Source organism: Corythoichthys intestinalis, chromosome 1 (assembly GCF_030265065.1).
Source record: "Corythoichthys intestinalis isolate RoL2023-P3 chromosome 1, ASM3026506v1, whole genome shotgun sequence".
Classification (NCBI taxonomy): domain Eukaryota; kingdom Metazoa; phylum Chordata; class Actinopteri; order Syngnathiformes; family Syngnathidae; genus Corythoichthys; species Corythoichthys intestinalis.
The window spans coordinates 36,439,995-36,455,808 of record NC_080395.1 but is presented as its reverse complement, the minus strand read 5'-3'; the positions used below and the strand labels follow the sequence as shown (position 1 = coordinate 36,455,808).

The 15,814-nt window shown below is 38.9% G+C and overlaps 2 protein-coding genes across 5 annotated transcripts in view; both read right to left on the bottom strand.

The window, feature by feature from the left end:
* The window catches only part of spata17 (spermatogenesis associated 17), a 71,971-nt gene that overhangs the window by 16,298 nt on the left and 39,859 nt on the right, over positions 1-15,814 (bottom strand). The window lies entirely within an intron of this gene.
* Positions 5,264-14,440, bottom strand: LOC130926721 (uncharacterized). 4 transcript variants are annotated; one of them, XR_009066276.1, is made up of 2 exons: positions 6,101-14,435; positions 5,264-5,845 (listed from the first exon to the last, which is right to left on the bottom strand). XR_009066276.1 is itself a non-coding variant. In XM_057851852.1 (2 exons), exon 2 carries the CDS (start codon positions 12,937-12,939, stop codon positions 6,580-6,582), a length of 6,360 nt encoding a protein of 2,119 aa, XP_057707835.1. In that variant the 5' UTR covers positions 12,940-13,604; positions 13,860-14,440; the 3' UTR covers positions 5,271-6,579. The 4 variants fall into 4 exon arrangements, 2 of the variants coding, with proteins under 2 accessions (XP_057707835.1, XP_057707822.1); XR_009066275.1 differs by having other exon boundaries at positions 5,267-6,156; positions 6,237-14,435; XM_057851852.1 differs by having other exon boundaries at positions 5,271-13,604; positions 13,860-14,440.

Sequence of the window (15,814 nt, the reverse complement as noted above, 5' to 3'; positions counted from 1 at the left end):
AAAGTAAAATGACATTGCTTCGAGTGGGCGGGCATATTTTTTTTCCGGGCTGAGGGAGCTTGGTGGGGTCAAAGTGCATCATTCTCTGTCGCCCAGTAAATCTGCACTGCCCCCTAGGGCCTGGCATGAATACTACATTGTTTTCATGCGGAATCGCGACATTGTTCAAATGGAGACGCAAATGGAAATGCAAATTTGACATTTTGCATATTCTCGGAGAGTCACTATGTAAACGGCCCCTAAAAATATAACCAATCTTGTCCACAGATCACATCTACAGCTGAGCATATATATGCACGTCTGGCTTTTCAAAAATCAGTGGAAAAAAATATTGATTGGTGCACCTCTAATTCATCTTATTTTTTTTTTCAATTGTCATGACTAAACAACAACTAAAACCAGACAAACTAACAAAAACTATGTAACTTACACACTGAAGAGGAGAGAAATATTGGAATGAAGGCCGCAACAAGAATTTCCTTTTCAAGTAAAACTGCAGATTGGGGGAAGTTGTGTGCAGAGACTGAGGTTTAGATTAAGATTGGGGCTGGTGAATTAAGGAACCCAGCCTCGGGGTGCTGTTACATATCAATAATGAGAAACTGGGAAGAAAAGGAGGGGTATGGGTGGTTGTCTTTGCTCCTTGGCACACATCTTAGATTAAATATGCACAATTCCAATGCAAAATGGGATAGGAGCCTGCAAGGCCGAGTGAACGTCTAATCCCCTACGCTGGAGTTGTTTCAGGCGGGGTTAACAGGCTCATCAGTCAACACAGGCTGCTTAACACAGGACATCAATGCCATTTGCACATTTAAGTGTTTGTGATTGCTTTGCTTTACAGGTCCCACTGACACCCCGACTCCCCCCTTTACACTTACACCCTGTGCTGACTGGCAAAAACTCTTGAGGTTTATACACATGCAAGCACACATACTGTATGAACCATATATACTAACACTGTAAAAATTTGACCTTCGGGTAAAAAGGTCAGCTACGACATTAAATACAAAGATATAAATGGACATTATAAAGAATATCTGGTAACATTTGAATGCTTATGACAGTGTCAGACTCACAATTGTGTCGTGAAATCTGTCATGATGAATGTGAATGAACGTTAATGACGATGTCATTAAGTGTTGTATAGCTAACTTTAGCAAAGTTCCTAAACCCTAACCTAAAGACAGTTGAAACAATATTACCTTTACATCAAAAGTGACAGTTTCATGAAAGAAACGTAATGATCTGTAATAAGCATTTATTCATATTCATAACAGGTGTCACATGATGATTATGACAGTCTTGTTGTAACACTGTCGTAAGATGCATTCAAATAAAGTGTAACCTATATAGCACAAATGTAGTCCCTATGTACCTCAAGCGAGTACAGACAATTTGATAAAGCATAAGTGCTGTACAAAAAAAAAAAAAAAAGTCTACACTTTCATTACAAGAAATGTTAAAAAATTACATTAGGCTAGTTACAGTGACGGTTTAACTAATTTGTCGTTATAGCAGGCGGCAAGCTAGAGCCAGCCTCTTTAAGAAAAACTGGAAAAACACTAGAGTGAAGAAAATGTGGACATCAGGGAAAAGAAGAACTCACTGTACATTGGTAACCTTGGCCTTGTAAGCAAAGCAGTACTCGTCTACTGTGTTCACAAAGTAGACAAAACACAGTGGTATGGGGACAATAAATGATTATGTGTGACGATATGAAGTAAAAAGATATTTTTTATGTGAATAAAAGGAAATATATATCTTCACTTCCGTAATGGGATTCTTCTCTCTTATTTGCCTATTGTTGATATTTCAATTTGGGTGTCACAGTATGACGACGTGTACAGGTGCGATGGTGTTATTGTTGTTTCGTGGGTCGACGTTCGAGCCAAAACAGCACAAGTTCTTTCGCGTTTTTTTTTTTTTTTTTTTTAGCCCACAGACGATTCACTACATTAGTAGAACATTAAAGCACAGCTCTCCTCATGTTTTTTTGTGACGAAGAGAGAGCTAGGCGATAGGCACCATCGATCTCTTGAAATAAGACATTGCCTCACTCAAAAGTTAAGTAATTTTTTCCTTTTTCCTTTGCATTATGATGTATTATCTACTTCATTAAAGGTATTAACGGTCAGTTTAGGTAGGTTGAATGATTCAAATGTGTTTGGCTGTTGTTTTATTCTGGTTTACCCCGATTTAAAATTTAATGTGGGGTGTCAGTAGTGCTTGGAGCAGATAAGGGCATTTACATGTAAAACGTGTCTCTATTTAAGGAATTTTCAGGTTACGAGACTATTTCCAAAACCAACCAACGTCGTAAGTAGATTTACCACTGTATACATACTGTACTGCTGACCAAAAGCACTGGCACCCCTGCAGTTCTGTCAGATGCTAAATTTCTCTCAGAAAATGATTGCAATTACATTGCTTTGGTAGTAATATCTTCTTTTGCTTGCAATGAAAAAACACAAAAGAGAATGGGAAAAAATTAAATCAAGGATATTTAAACAAAACTCCAAAAATGGGCCAGGCAAAAGTATTGGCATCCTTTGAAAAATCATGTGATGCTTCTCTAATTTGTGTAATTAACAGCACCTGTTACTTACCTGTGGCACATAACCGGTGGTGGCAATAACTAAATCACACTTGCTGCCAGTTAAAATGGATTAAAGTTGACTCAACCTCTGTCCTGTGTCCTTGTGTGTACCGCATTGAGCATGGAGAAAAAAAAAAGAATACCAAAGAACTGTCTGAGGACATGCGTAGCAAAATTTTGATGAAGCATGGGCAATCTCAAGGCTACAAGTCCATCTCCAAAGACCTGAATGTTCATGTGTCTATCGGGTGCAGTGTCAACAATAAGTGTAAAGCCCATGGCACTGTGGCCAACCTCCCTAGATGTGGACGGAAAAGAAAAATTGACTAGAGATTTCAACGAAAAATTGTGCAGATGGTGGATAAAGAACCTCGACTAACATTAGGGCTGCAGCTATCGAATATTTTAGTAATCGAGTAATTGACTGAAAATTCTATCGATTAATCGAGTAATCGGATAAAACAAATATATTTTTAGGTGAAGAGCAATTATAAATATACATGAGAAAACAAAACATTTCATCTAATCTTGAACCATTTTCAGTCAATCAATGTCTTTATTTTCGATGTAAATTGTTGAAAACAGCCAACAATTGCCTCTCAGATGTAACTAGAATAAAAAAAAAGACTAAATCACTGCTTTCACTCAAAAACCTTTAGATCTTATTAAAAAAAATATATATATACCTAAAAATGCCGTTACGCTTGATAACACACATCACTTAGAAGTTAGGATTTTTTGCCACGAGTTTCAATTGAATTTCTATTTGTGTCAAGCCATTTTTAAGTTCTAGTTAAGTTTTAAGTTTGTCTAAACTGTAAGTCCTGATAGGATTTTGAATTTTTGCAGTGTTCAAAATTAATGTATGATACAGGCTGTATTGGAGCACATTAGGGACCAGTGCTACTTGGTGTTTTATCCAGCAATGCCAACTGAGCTAAAATTGATAGTTAGCATTATTGAGTTTTTATTTTACACCCTCACCACCCCACAACGCTGTTATGTTAAAGCCTGTATGTAAGACACGTTAGCCACGCATCGACAGTGGTCATAATTAATAGAAACCTAGCCCTCCGCAGGGCTAACGTTGCTTGAGTTAGCGACAGTAACGTTAATCTTTATTTATTAGCGCTTAGCGCTCTTTATTAGCGCTTAGCGCTCTACTGCTTTAAGATGGCGGCTGTTTACTAACGCTGCCTAGACGCGGCCGAGTCTGTCATTTCGCATCTAGTTCAACATACATGTGATCTCTAAGAGACTCATCAGACGCTACCAACCAACGTAGCATCTTGCGGGCTAGTATTTAGCAACGTCGGCGTCGTTTGTAGCGGCTGTCGGTTGCAGTAAGTTTTTTTTTTTTTTTTTGCTTCTTCCTCCACGCACGTGACATCAGCGCGTTGTTTCGCATTAAAAGTAGTCCGAGCAAAACGTGATGCTTAAAGCTGTCAAAATAAACGATTACTCGAGGTGAATAAAATTACTCGGATCAGTTTTTAAACTCGAGTTGCTCGAGTATTCGTTTCAGCTCTAACTAACATCCAAACAAGTTCAAGCTATCCTGCAGTCCGAGGATACAGCAGTGTCAACCCTTACTATCCGTTGGGGCTCTCTGGTCGAATGCCCAGGAAGACCCCACTTCTGACCCAGAGACATACAAAAAGCCAGGCCGGAGTTTGCCAAAACCTACCTGAGAAAGCCAAAAAAGTTTTGAAGAATGTTCTCTGGTCAGCTCAGACAAAAGTAGAACTTTTTGAACTTGTAATTGCAATCATTTTCTGGGAGAAATTGATCATTATCTGACAGAATTACAGGGGTGCCAATACTTTTGGCCAGCAGTGTATATTATATACTAGTATATTTAAATAATATAAATCTGATTTCTACCACAGTCAAGAAACTCACTTCCAAATAGGCTAAACAGTCCAGAGCAAGTTCATGTTTCATAAAGCCTATGAATAAAAGACATTGACATAATCCTCAATCACTTTCTGATAGTTATAATAAAAAATTAAATGACCCAAGTTCTTAGCAATGGTCAACAGCTTTAAAAATAACTATTCAACTCTTATGTCATTCAACCACTCGCGTGTCAAGGAGACATCTCTGTTAATTACTTAATCGAGATTGCATACTTTAAGTCCTGCACGCGTGCACGCTAGGCTACGATCTTTATCCTACATGTTGAAGGCCTCTCAGTGTAAAATGCCACGATAATGGAGGGGAAGTATGGGCTAATTGAAAAACACACACTCCTGAGTGGGACAGAGAACGGCAGGGGGAATGTTTTACGACTGTGCAAATGAAGGGGCTGCAGAGTTTTACGTACGCTGTAAAATTGTTATGGAGAATTAGCGTTCTTTCTTTCCCACTGCAGTAACCTGTACACTTATACAGAATGACAGATGATAGATGGACGCACATGATAACAGGAAATGCATAATCTGAAGTATACTGTGAATGAAGGCATCCCTTCAAGCATAAGCTCTCCCCTTTTGTCCTACCAGTACACATTATTCATAATTATATCTAATTTTCAGGTATTAATTGCAGATGAATATTGTTCTCATCAAATCGATTCAGCATACATTACATATTCTGAAGACGATTCTGGTTGAAAGCTGGAAACAAAAGGGTGTTCCACCTCTTGGTAATGTACCACTGCCAACTACAAATAAACTTACAATACATTACTAAAGCTTTATGTAGCCCCTATCTATACCCTCCTGTATGTACACCGATAGGAGCTGCAATCTAGGTTCGGTTTATTTGGTTTGGCTACGATAACCACGTCTAACATCAGGTTTAGGCAATCGGAATGCTTTTTTTTGTATATTTTTTAATGAACAATATTAACAACAATTTTTTTAACAATTAAACAACAATGAATTAGAAATAACACACTATAAAATTCACAACAAGAAAGATAGAAAAAAAAAATAGTCTTGAGTCTCAGTCAATTGTTTTGTCAGTCAAAATTTGTCCAATATTAGTTGTAGTGGCAACTAATTCAATGTCTCAGTTTTTCTATTGCAATAGTTTTCAATGTTCGTTGGAGTGCACTCTTTTCGAAGAAAAAAATGTATGTATCAGTCCGATGACTGATACAATCCTACCACACAGACAGTCCGTCTGTTATTCCAGAATTTTCGATGTTCTTGGTTCTTCAAATCACTCTGGGTTAGCTCGCCATCGTTGAATCCAATCTGATGATCTTTCTTTTTTTTCCAATCAGAAAAAAAACCTGACCTGTATTTAACACAGGTCTTGGGTTACAATCTTTTCAGTTTCAATGTTTCAGTTTCATTTTTGTTGTACAACTTTTTCAAACACTACTGAGTGTAAACACTCAAGAATATACTTCTAGTCATTTACAAAGCATTTTGTACGCAATAAATGACATTTCCATTAAACAACATTAATAATTACATTTCTTTTCCTTTCAAATGGAACTATAGTTTATACCATTTCAAACAGCAGTATATTTTGATAAAATTATCTCACCGAATAGTCTTAACTGACGACGCCTGGTCCTCTTCTTCTCACACAAGGCTTTTGGCCTGCATGAATAAGGCGCTAGCAGTTAGCCATGAATGCAAATTTAGCATTAGCGAATTAGCGAATCGTTTCCACATCTTACCGAGTGGTTTCTGCTCAATATTTTCACCACGTGACCGTCTGAATTCGCTTCACGCAACAGACGCCACACAGCAACAGTTGATGCATTCGTCAATTTGCTTTTTTTTCTCTTTTTCTCATTTCTTTCTGGGCGAACAAAACTTTTCCCCCTTAGTTAGAAAAGCCAACGTTCCAAAAGGAAGTGCGCATGCGCTGACGTCATAGTTGTGAGTCTCTGACTTCATTCAAATGTCGCTCATGCCCTCTATTGTTGTTATTGGGTATAACGCTTTAATATTTTTCTCTGGCCTACATTATTGGGTATAATGCTTCAATATTTTGCTCTGGGCTACATCCTCCCCCCCTTATATAACATGAGTCCCTTCATGTGCTTCTGTTCTCAATCTCTCTTCAAACATTTCGCCTAATGCTGTATTGAAACCATCGAAAACAGTTTGAATCAAAGAAAGGAATGGTTTTCCTAACTGAGAATAAGTAAGTTTTTCAGGTGGTTTTCGTTGGCGTACAGATCTGCGTAATGATTGTTGGGAATATTGATCACTTTCACCTGTATCTTCTGCAGGTAAAGGGTTACTCTCTTGTGTAACCTCTGCAAATTCAGCTGAACTTTGGAAGGAGTTGTCAACAAGAACTTGATCAGTTTTGCTTCCCATTTCATTTTCTTTTGCATTAGTTAGGTCCTCTGTTTCAATCCTAAACACATTCTCTTCCATTTCGGTTAGTGGATTTTCAGTTTGTATTCCATTTTCTTCATTTGGCTCGGAATCATTAGAATGTGATTGACATTCTCCTGCTAAATCGTGGGATAAGTGTCCATTTTCTTCCACAACCGATTTTTGGAATTGAGTGTTGATCAACTCTGACAGATTGGGTTGTTTCACCGGAATTGATTTTTCCATTTCCACATCGGGTACTTTTTCCAAGTTTGGTACAGGTTTTAATCTATCCTTTGTTGGTATTGTTAGTTTTACCATGGGTTCGACAGGGTGAAACACCGTCTCAATGTCCGGGGAACAGAACTGAATTTCATCTTCATCCTCATCAAGAGAATGAAATTGATGGTCATCATCCATTTGCGTGTCATTTCTTGTTCTACTCTTGGTGGTAGTCTTTGGCTTAGCAAGTGTTTCCTCATTTTCGGGAAGAAATCCACAAGGTAACAATAGATCCCGGTGCAAAGTACGTGTTGGTCCATCTTGACCTTCAGGGCACACAGTATACACTGGCAAATCACTTGCTCTCTTTTGGACAACATAAATGGTTGACTCCCAACGATCAGCAAGTTTATTCTTACCCCTGAGACGGACATTACGCACTAGTACCCTATCGCCTATCTCTAGAGTACTTTCTCTTATCCGCACATCAAAGGTTTTCTTGTTCTTGTCAGCCACTTTATTTGCATTTTCTGTCGCAATCTGGTAGCTTGATTTCAGGTAAGATTTCAAATTTTTCACATATTGAGCGTGTGTTGGAATGGAGCCCTCCTTGACCGGCAACCCAAAAGCTATGTCAATCGGTAACCGTGGTTGCCGGCCAAACATGAGTTCATAGGGTGTGAACCCTGTTACGTCATTTTTCGTGCAGTTGTATGCGTGAGTTAGAGGTTTCACATAATCACGCCACTTCATCTTTTGTTTCTCTTGTAGAGTTCCCAGCATACTGAGAAGCGTACGGTTGTACCGCTCAACTGGGTTTCCTCGTGGATGATATGGACTTGTCCTTATTTTCTTTATACCGAGTAAGGTACAAAGTTCTTTGATGAGCACAGATTCAAAATCACGACCTTGATCACTCAGTAGACGTTCGGGAAATCCGTAGTGGATGAAAAATTGTTCCCATAAGCAACGTGCTACTGTAGATGCTTTCTGGTCTCTCGTTGGGATAGCTACTGCATACTTTGTAAAATGGTCAGTAATAACGAGAACATCTTTTGTGTTGTGACTGTCTGGCTCTAATGACAAAAAGTCCATACAGACTAGCTCCATTGGACGGCTAGTTGTGATGGAGACCAAAGGTGCAGCTTTGTCTGGTTGTTTCTTTCTTTTAACACATCGTGCACAGGTTTTGATTTTGAGCTCAATCTCAGACGCCATTTTTGGCCAGTAAAACCGGGATCTGACCAAATCAAGAGTACGATCTATTCCAAGATGACCCATCTCATCATGCAGACTAGTGAAAATGGATGATCTCAATGCACGTGGAAGAACAAATTGATACACTATTGTGTTGCCACAATGCCGTTTCTTGAATAAAAGTCCATTTTTCAGTTCTAGACGAGGTAACTCTCTAAGCATCAGACAAAGCTCTGGCAGCTCTAACTTTAAGCTGTCAGGTACGGGATCCCCTGACTCAAGGGACTTAATGACAGTAGAAATCACAGGATCTGCTTGCTGTAGTCTAGCTAATTCAGCATCACTATACTTTGGGAATGTGAAAAGTTCATCAGATATCTCTCCATCTTCTTCAAAGGCGGCTGGAATAGCATCCGGATGGAGTGCTAGTGACTCTATAAAACAAGGAGACTGACCTAGCTCTTCTTCTTGTACCAAAGTATGATGTTGACAGCTTGCCTTGACTACGTCTTCAGAAACTAAATGGTGTGAGGTGAAATCACGAATTCTCATCATTTCGTCTTGAGAGATTTGGTCATTGATCAATTCTCCATGTGGCCTTCTTGATAACCCATCAGCATCCTGGTTTTGTTTTCCCGCCCGGTATTTGATATCAAAGGAGTAAGTAGACAGGTTGGCCAACCAACGGTAACTGGTTGCATCTAGCTTTGCAGTGGTGAGAATGTACCTGAGTGGATTGTTGTCTGTTACAACCGTGAATGTATTTCCATACAGGTAATCGTGAAACTTCTCAGTAACAGCCCATTTTAAAGCTAGAAATTCCGGCTTGTGTGCTGGGTATCGGGCTTCGCTCTTTGAAAGACCCCTACTCGCATAAGCAATAACTCTGTTCTGCCCATCCTGCTCCTGATACAATGCCGCCCCAAGTCCCGTTGTGCTGGCGTCCGTATGAAGGACGTAAGGTTTCTCGGGATTAGCAAAACCGAGAACTGGAGATGACGTTAATTTCTCGATTATGTCTTCAAATGCATTTTGACAATCAGCTGTCCATCTTTCTCCGAATTGGCCTTTTGGGTCGTGGTACTGATCGGCATTTTTATATACTTTGGTCATTTTACGGCTAGGTGGGTAGCCTGGCAAAAGGTTGGTTAAGGGCTTTGTGATTTTTGAATATCCCTCCACATACCGGCGATAGTACCCAGCGAAGCCTAAAAATGATCTCAGTTCCTTAAGTGTCTGAGGTTTCGGCCAGGTTTTTAAAGCTTCGATCTTTGTTGGATCGGTTTCCACTCCATTTCGAGACACAATATGTCCGAGGTATCGAACTGACGTTTGAAAAAAACGGCACTTCTCTGGTGACAATTTCAAACCATTTTCTCGTAACCGTTCAAGAACTTTGGCTAAACGAATCTCATGTTCCTCTAAAGTTTTTGAAAAAACTATTATGTCGTCAAGGAAAACCAAAACTTCGCGCAAGTTGATGTCACCCATGCACTTCTCCATTAAGCGCTGGAAGGTGCTTGGCGCATTAGTTATTCCCTGTGGCATTCTATTCCACTCCCAGAAACCAAGCGGACATACAAATGCTGTTTTCGCCTTGTCGCTCTCCTCCATCTCTATCTGATAGTAGCCCGATTTTAAATCCATAACCGAGAACCATTGAGACCCATTGAGTGCCGAGAATGATTCTTCAAGGTTAGGTAAAGCGTACGCATCTTTGATAGTCTGGCTGTTCAATTTTCGATAATCGACACACAAACGAATATCACCATTCTTCTTTTTTACAACAACAATAGGAGATGAGAATGGTGATTCTGATTCGCGTATAACCCCAGCATCTAGGAGCGTTTGGAGGTGACGTCTTACAGCGTTGTAATCCTGAGGATGTATAGGACGAGGTCTCTGTTTAAAAGGAGTATCCTCTTTTAGCTGTATTCTGTGTTTAACTTTAGTTGCATGACCAAAATCGAGATCATCATGAGAGAAAACATCAGAGTATGTATTCAAGTTTTTAATGATTCTAGCCTTCCACTCTTCTGGAAGTGGGGAATCTCCAAAATCAAATTTTAGACTTCCTGATGTGTCATATGTCTGTTGATTTGTCGGTTTAGCAAACTCTTCAGAACTTCCTTCACATTTCTGACTTAGCGGAACGTTCTGGATGTCAGTAATTTTCTGGGGTACACTAAGTTTGGCAACAACACAATTAATGGGCAAAGAAATATCACGGTTGGTCTCATTATTAAGCACAACTGGAATTTTGTGTGGGAAACAGGCCGGTAGAGTAATGAGACAACTGTCAATAAAGATTCCACCCGGTAATGATGACAGGGTGGGTTGTTCAAGCAATGCCCATTTTTCATTGCTGACACCACTGACATTAACAAACCCGTCTAATACAACTTTTTGACCAGCTGGAATAACATCTGGTTTCCTGCTTCGCAATTTTACAAACCCAAACTGGTCATCTTGTTGATCCTGTCTAAATCGTAAAATCCTCAGTACTTGATGATAACCACAATAAGGGTTAATTGAAGGTATGGAGTCACAGTACTGTTCATAAAGTGGATCTAAAGTGTTAGTTCCAATCAGTATTGGAGTGTCGCTGTTGGAGCGAACATCTGGCACAACCAAGGCTAGAGTTTGAATTTGAGGTTCACAATCAATGAACTCTTTAGGAAATTGTACATTTAACTGTACATAACCAGCATAGGAGACCAAATCACCAGTTGCTCCTTCCACTTCAAGAATATCACTAATTGGGTGCATTATTTGGTCTGACATGTGCAAATTGTAAAACGATTTTGAAACCGTGGTGACCTGTGAACCGGTATCGAGTAGTGAATTACATTCAATTCCATTGACTTTAATGTTAGCTGCAGTTTTGGTGCCAACAAGCCCTTTTGGAATTGTTCTTGTTTGGACTGTTTGGTGTTGTTTTAGTGAAATTCTGGATTTGTGCACAGTGTTAGTTTTGGGACTTTCTTTCACTTCTGTTCCCATTTGCCCCTCAATGGAAACAGCTACGTTTAAATTATCTGCTGCGTTGCTCTTCTCCCAAGCTTCTTGTTTGGCTTTCAGCTCTTGTCTCTTGGCATTCACAAGTGCAGGGTCGGGAGGATTGTTGCAAGATGTTTTAATGTGTCCGTCTTCACCACAGTGAAAGCAATACCATGGTCTTGGTCGTTTGGACACAGAGCTAGGTTTGGCTGGAGATTGCTTCACACTAGATGATTCCTTCCTGTCACTAGGCTTTTTGTTTTTGGTTTTCTCTCCTTGGTTCATTGTAGGTTTATTTTCTTTGAGTTGCATTAATGTTGCAATTTGAGACTGAAGACTGACAAGTTGCTTCTGAATTTTCTGTAGTTCTGTAGGTTGTTTGTTCATTTCAGCAGTTGAGATGCTATCAGTCTTGTCACAAAAACTGATATTGTGAGCTTGGGTTTGGGCTTTGGGTTTTGTGAAGCCCAAATGTTGTTTCATTCGTGTGGCTTTTGTAGCTTGCTTATCTTCCTCTGTGCGCAGCAGCCATAAGAGTTCAGAGAAACTGGGTGGGTCTTTAACCTTACTTTCTAGCTGAAGCTGTCTTATAAGGTCATTATCCCAGCATCCCCTACAGAACTGTTTTAAAAGCTGCTTATCTGCATCAATGACTGAAATTGCCTTCATTTGTACAGATTTGTTCAAAACATTCTGAAGTCTTTGAAGATAGTTGGATGCTGCTTCACCAGCATTTTGGTTCAGACTAAGGAATTTGGCGAACAATTCATCGCTATCCTCCACTGTAGCAAATGCAGCATCAAGAAGTTCTAAATACGCTCTGGAATTTGAGTGTGGACCTAACGACTTGACAACACTCGCAGCTGGAGATGATAAACTGTCAACAATTTTCCTTACGATCTGTCTATCTGAAATTGTGGAATCTGCTAAATAAAACTCAACACTATCTCGCCAAGTGTCATAGTCTACTTCAAAATTTGGACATGGCATCCTACCTGAAAATGGTCGCAACCTTGCAGTGGAAATACTCTGCGAAGAGGTATCTGGGGTTTTGACAATGTGTTCGACAACTAAACGTTGCACTTCTGGTGGGATAATCTGTTCAGATGGAAGTTTTCTGTTGGATTCTGAAGTTACTGTGGCTGGAGCAATGTTCTCATTTACTTCTGAACTAATAGTTCTGAATGTATCAGGTTCATGTCCTTCAACATCAGCAGGCTCTTCGTTTGACTCTCCAATAACTTCCGTTATTCTAGTTAAGCCCTCTCTCAAAATATTCTCAAATGATTTACCACTTATTTTCGCCATGGTTTTAAGATCAGACAAAAATTTGTCTGCAATGTCATTGCCTTTCTCATTAGAATATGTATTGGCTAATGCATCAACATGGTGAACTACTGTGGTGTTTGCTTCGGCGGTTCTGTCAAATGGCAGCTTTAGAAATTCAACAGCTGCACCAGTTTTGAACTCTACTATTAGATGATCCGGCAACTGCGGAATTACAATATGTCTCTCTATAGCGCCATATTGTTTCAAGTAATCCATTATCTCCTCATCTACCACTGTATTAGACAAACCAGTGATAATCACAGAATTTGGAACCTTTACATTTTCTTTCTCAATGATGTCCATTTTTTTTTTTAAAGGACACCCAAAAAATGTTTAGTATTCAACTGAGTGCAAGAATTACATAAACCTGATGCAGTGCAGTAATCGTATCAAAGTATCTCCTGGCTAGCTCGCCACTTTTTATGTAGCCCCTATCTATACCCTCCTGTATGTACACCGATAGGAGCTGCAATCTAGGTTCGGTTTATTTGGTTTGGCTACGATAACCACGTCTAACATCAGGTTTAGGCAATCGGAATGCTTTTTTTTGTATATTTTTTAATGAACAATATTAACAACAATTTTTTTAACAATTAAACAACAATGAATTAGAAATAACACACTATAAAATTCACAACAAGAAAGATAGAAAAAAAAAATAGTCTTGAGTCTCAGTCAATTGTTTTGTCAGTCAAAATTTGTCCAATATTAGTTGTAGTGGCAACTAATTCAATGTCTCAGTTTTTCTATTGCAATAGTTTTCAATGTTCGTTGGAGTGCACTCTTTTCGAAGAAAAAAATGTATGTATCAGTCCGATGACTGATACAATCCTACCACACAGACAGTCCGTCTGTTATTCCAGAATTTTCGATGTTCTTGGTTCTTCAAATCACTCTGGGTTAGCTCGCCATCGTTGAATCCAATCTGATGATCTTTCTTTTTTTTCCAATCAGAAAAAAAACCTGACCTGTATTTAACACAGGTCTTGGGTTACAATCTTTTCAGTTTCAATGTTTCAGTTTCATTTTTGTTGTACAACTTTTTCAAACACTACTGAGTGTAAACACTCAAGAATATACTTCTAGTCATTTACAAAGCATTTTGTACGCAATAAATGACATTTCCATTAAACAACATTAATAATTACATTTCTTTTCCTTTCAAATGGAACTATAGTTTATACCATTTCAAACAGCAGTATATTTTGATAAAATTATCTCACCGAATAGTCTTAACTGACGACGCCTGGTCCTCTTCTTCTCACACAAGGCTTTTGGCCTGCATGAATAAGGCGCTAGCAGTTAGCCATGAATGCAAATTTAGCATTAGCGAATTAGCGAATCGTTTCCACATCTTACCGAGTGGTTTCTGCTCAATATTTTCACCACGTGACCGTCTGAATTCGCTTCACGCAACAGACGCCACACAGCAACAGTTGATGCATTCGTCAATTTGCTTTTTTTTCTCTTTTTCTCATTTCTTTCTGGGCGAACAAAACTTTTCCCCCTTAGTTAGAAAAGCCAACGTTCCAAAAGGAAGTGCGCATGCGCTGACGTCATAGTTGTGAGTCTCTGACTTCATTCAAATGTCGCTCATGCCCTCTATTGTTGTTATTGGGTATAACGCTTTAATATTTTTCTCTGGCCTACATTATTGGGTATAATGCTTCAATATTTTGCTCTGGGCTACATTTAACTTCATAAAGCAAAGGTGAACATTATTGGCTTGTAAAGACAAAATGTCTCTGGTACTGGATCAAATAGGCTTTTGCAGGTTTACCTGAAAGGTCAATATGTAATGTATGTCGGTTGGCAAGGATTGCCTAGTATTTGCACAGGTTAAAGAATGCATTTGATGGCTATGCATGTGTTCTGTTGTGCATTGCAGACATGGTCCTGGTCAGCTTTTGAAAGTTGTGATGGGAGCCGGTCTAATATGAGGGGAAAGATATGCTGGGAGCGCAAGAAAACACAGACGTGACCACTCAGTCTAGTGTATTTGATTAGCACGTGGCCTCCTAATTAGCTATCCTTTATGGTTACAGGCAGTACCGCTGGTGACATGGCTAATAACGAAGCCACGAAATTAGCCTAGACAAAGAAGGCTTTCCCATAACTGCATTTGAAATTACTCATTAGTCATGCAGATAGCAGGAATCACGAACAAACCATAGTATTTAATATTATCACTGGATCTATTTCACCGAATTCATTTTTTCTTTTCCCTATTTTGAACTATTTTAACTCGGCTAACAAGAGAAACGTGACAATTTTTTATCACACAAACAATAGCTTAGTTCAGTGTGCAACATTTTGTATCTCGTTCTCACTAAATCTCTGGTCAATTATTCACTTAGGAATGTTAAAAATCAAATATGTTACAAATCTGCAAAATAGACAAGTCAAACACCACAAAATGTAATAGAAATAGGGTTTCAACAGCTGATAGAGAGTACTTCACACTGTTCCTTTGTTTTTATTTTTTTGCTTTTTTTTTTTTTGCTCTATTCCCCTGTGACCTAACCAGTAAATAGTTATTAGTCTTTATATGTATATGGCGGATAACACTCAGGTGACTTGAAGTTCCGCTCTGAGCCCCAATTTGACCAAATTTCAAAATTGTCCTATATGCATGTGTGATACATCATTGGAAAGCTTGAAATCTCAATTTTCTGGGGGAAGAAAAATTTTGAACAGGAGTGCATTATTAAACAAAAAAAATTAAACAGCAAAACCCTAACTGGAGGTGAGAGCACGAGAGAGCATAATTAAAGACGCCATGACTTTAACGAGATATTATCGCATCCTTCCATCTTTTTGATCCAAAAACTCCATGTAGCATGTATCACCGAGTGTCAAGACACAGCTGTGAATGGCCACAGCCGGATTTTTGGGAAATGTTATGGGTGAAACTTGGTAATAAAGTGGGGAGAACAAGTATTTTACACTGCCGGTTTTGCTGGTTTTCCCACTTGCAAAGCATGTAGAGGTCTGTAATTTGTATCATAAATTCTCTTCAACTGTGAGGGACGGAATTTTAAAATAATAATTTTGCATTTAATTGCATAAAATAAGTATTTGATACATCACAAAAATCGAACTTAATATTTGGTACAGAAACCTTTGTTTGCTATTACAGATACCAAACGTTTCCTGTAGTCCTTGACAAGGTTTGCAC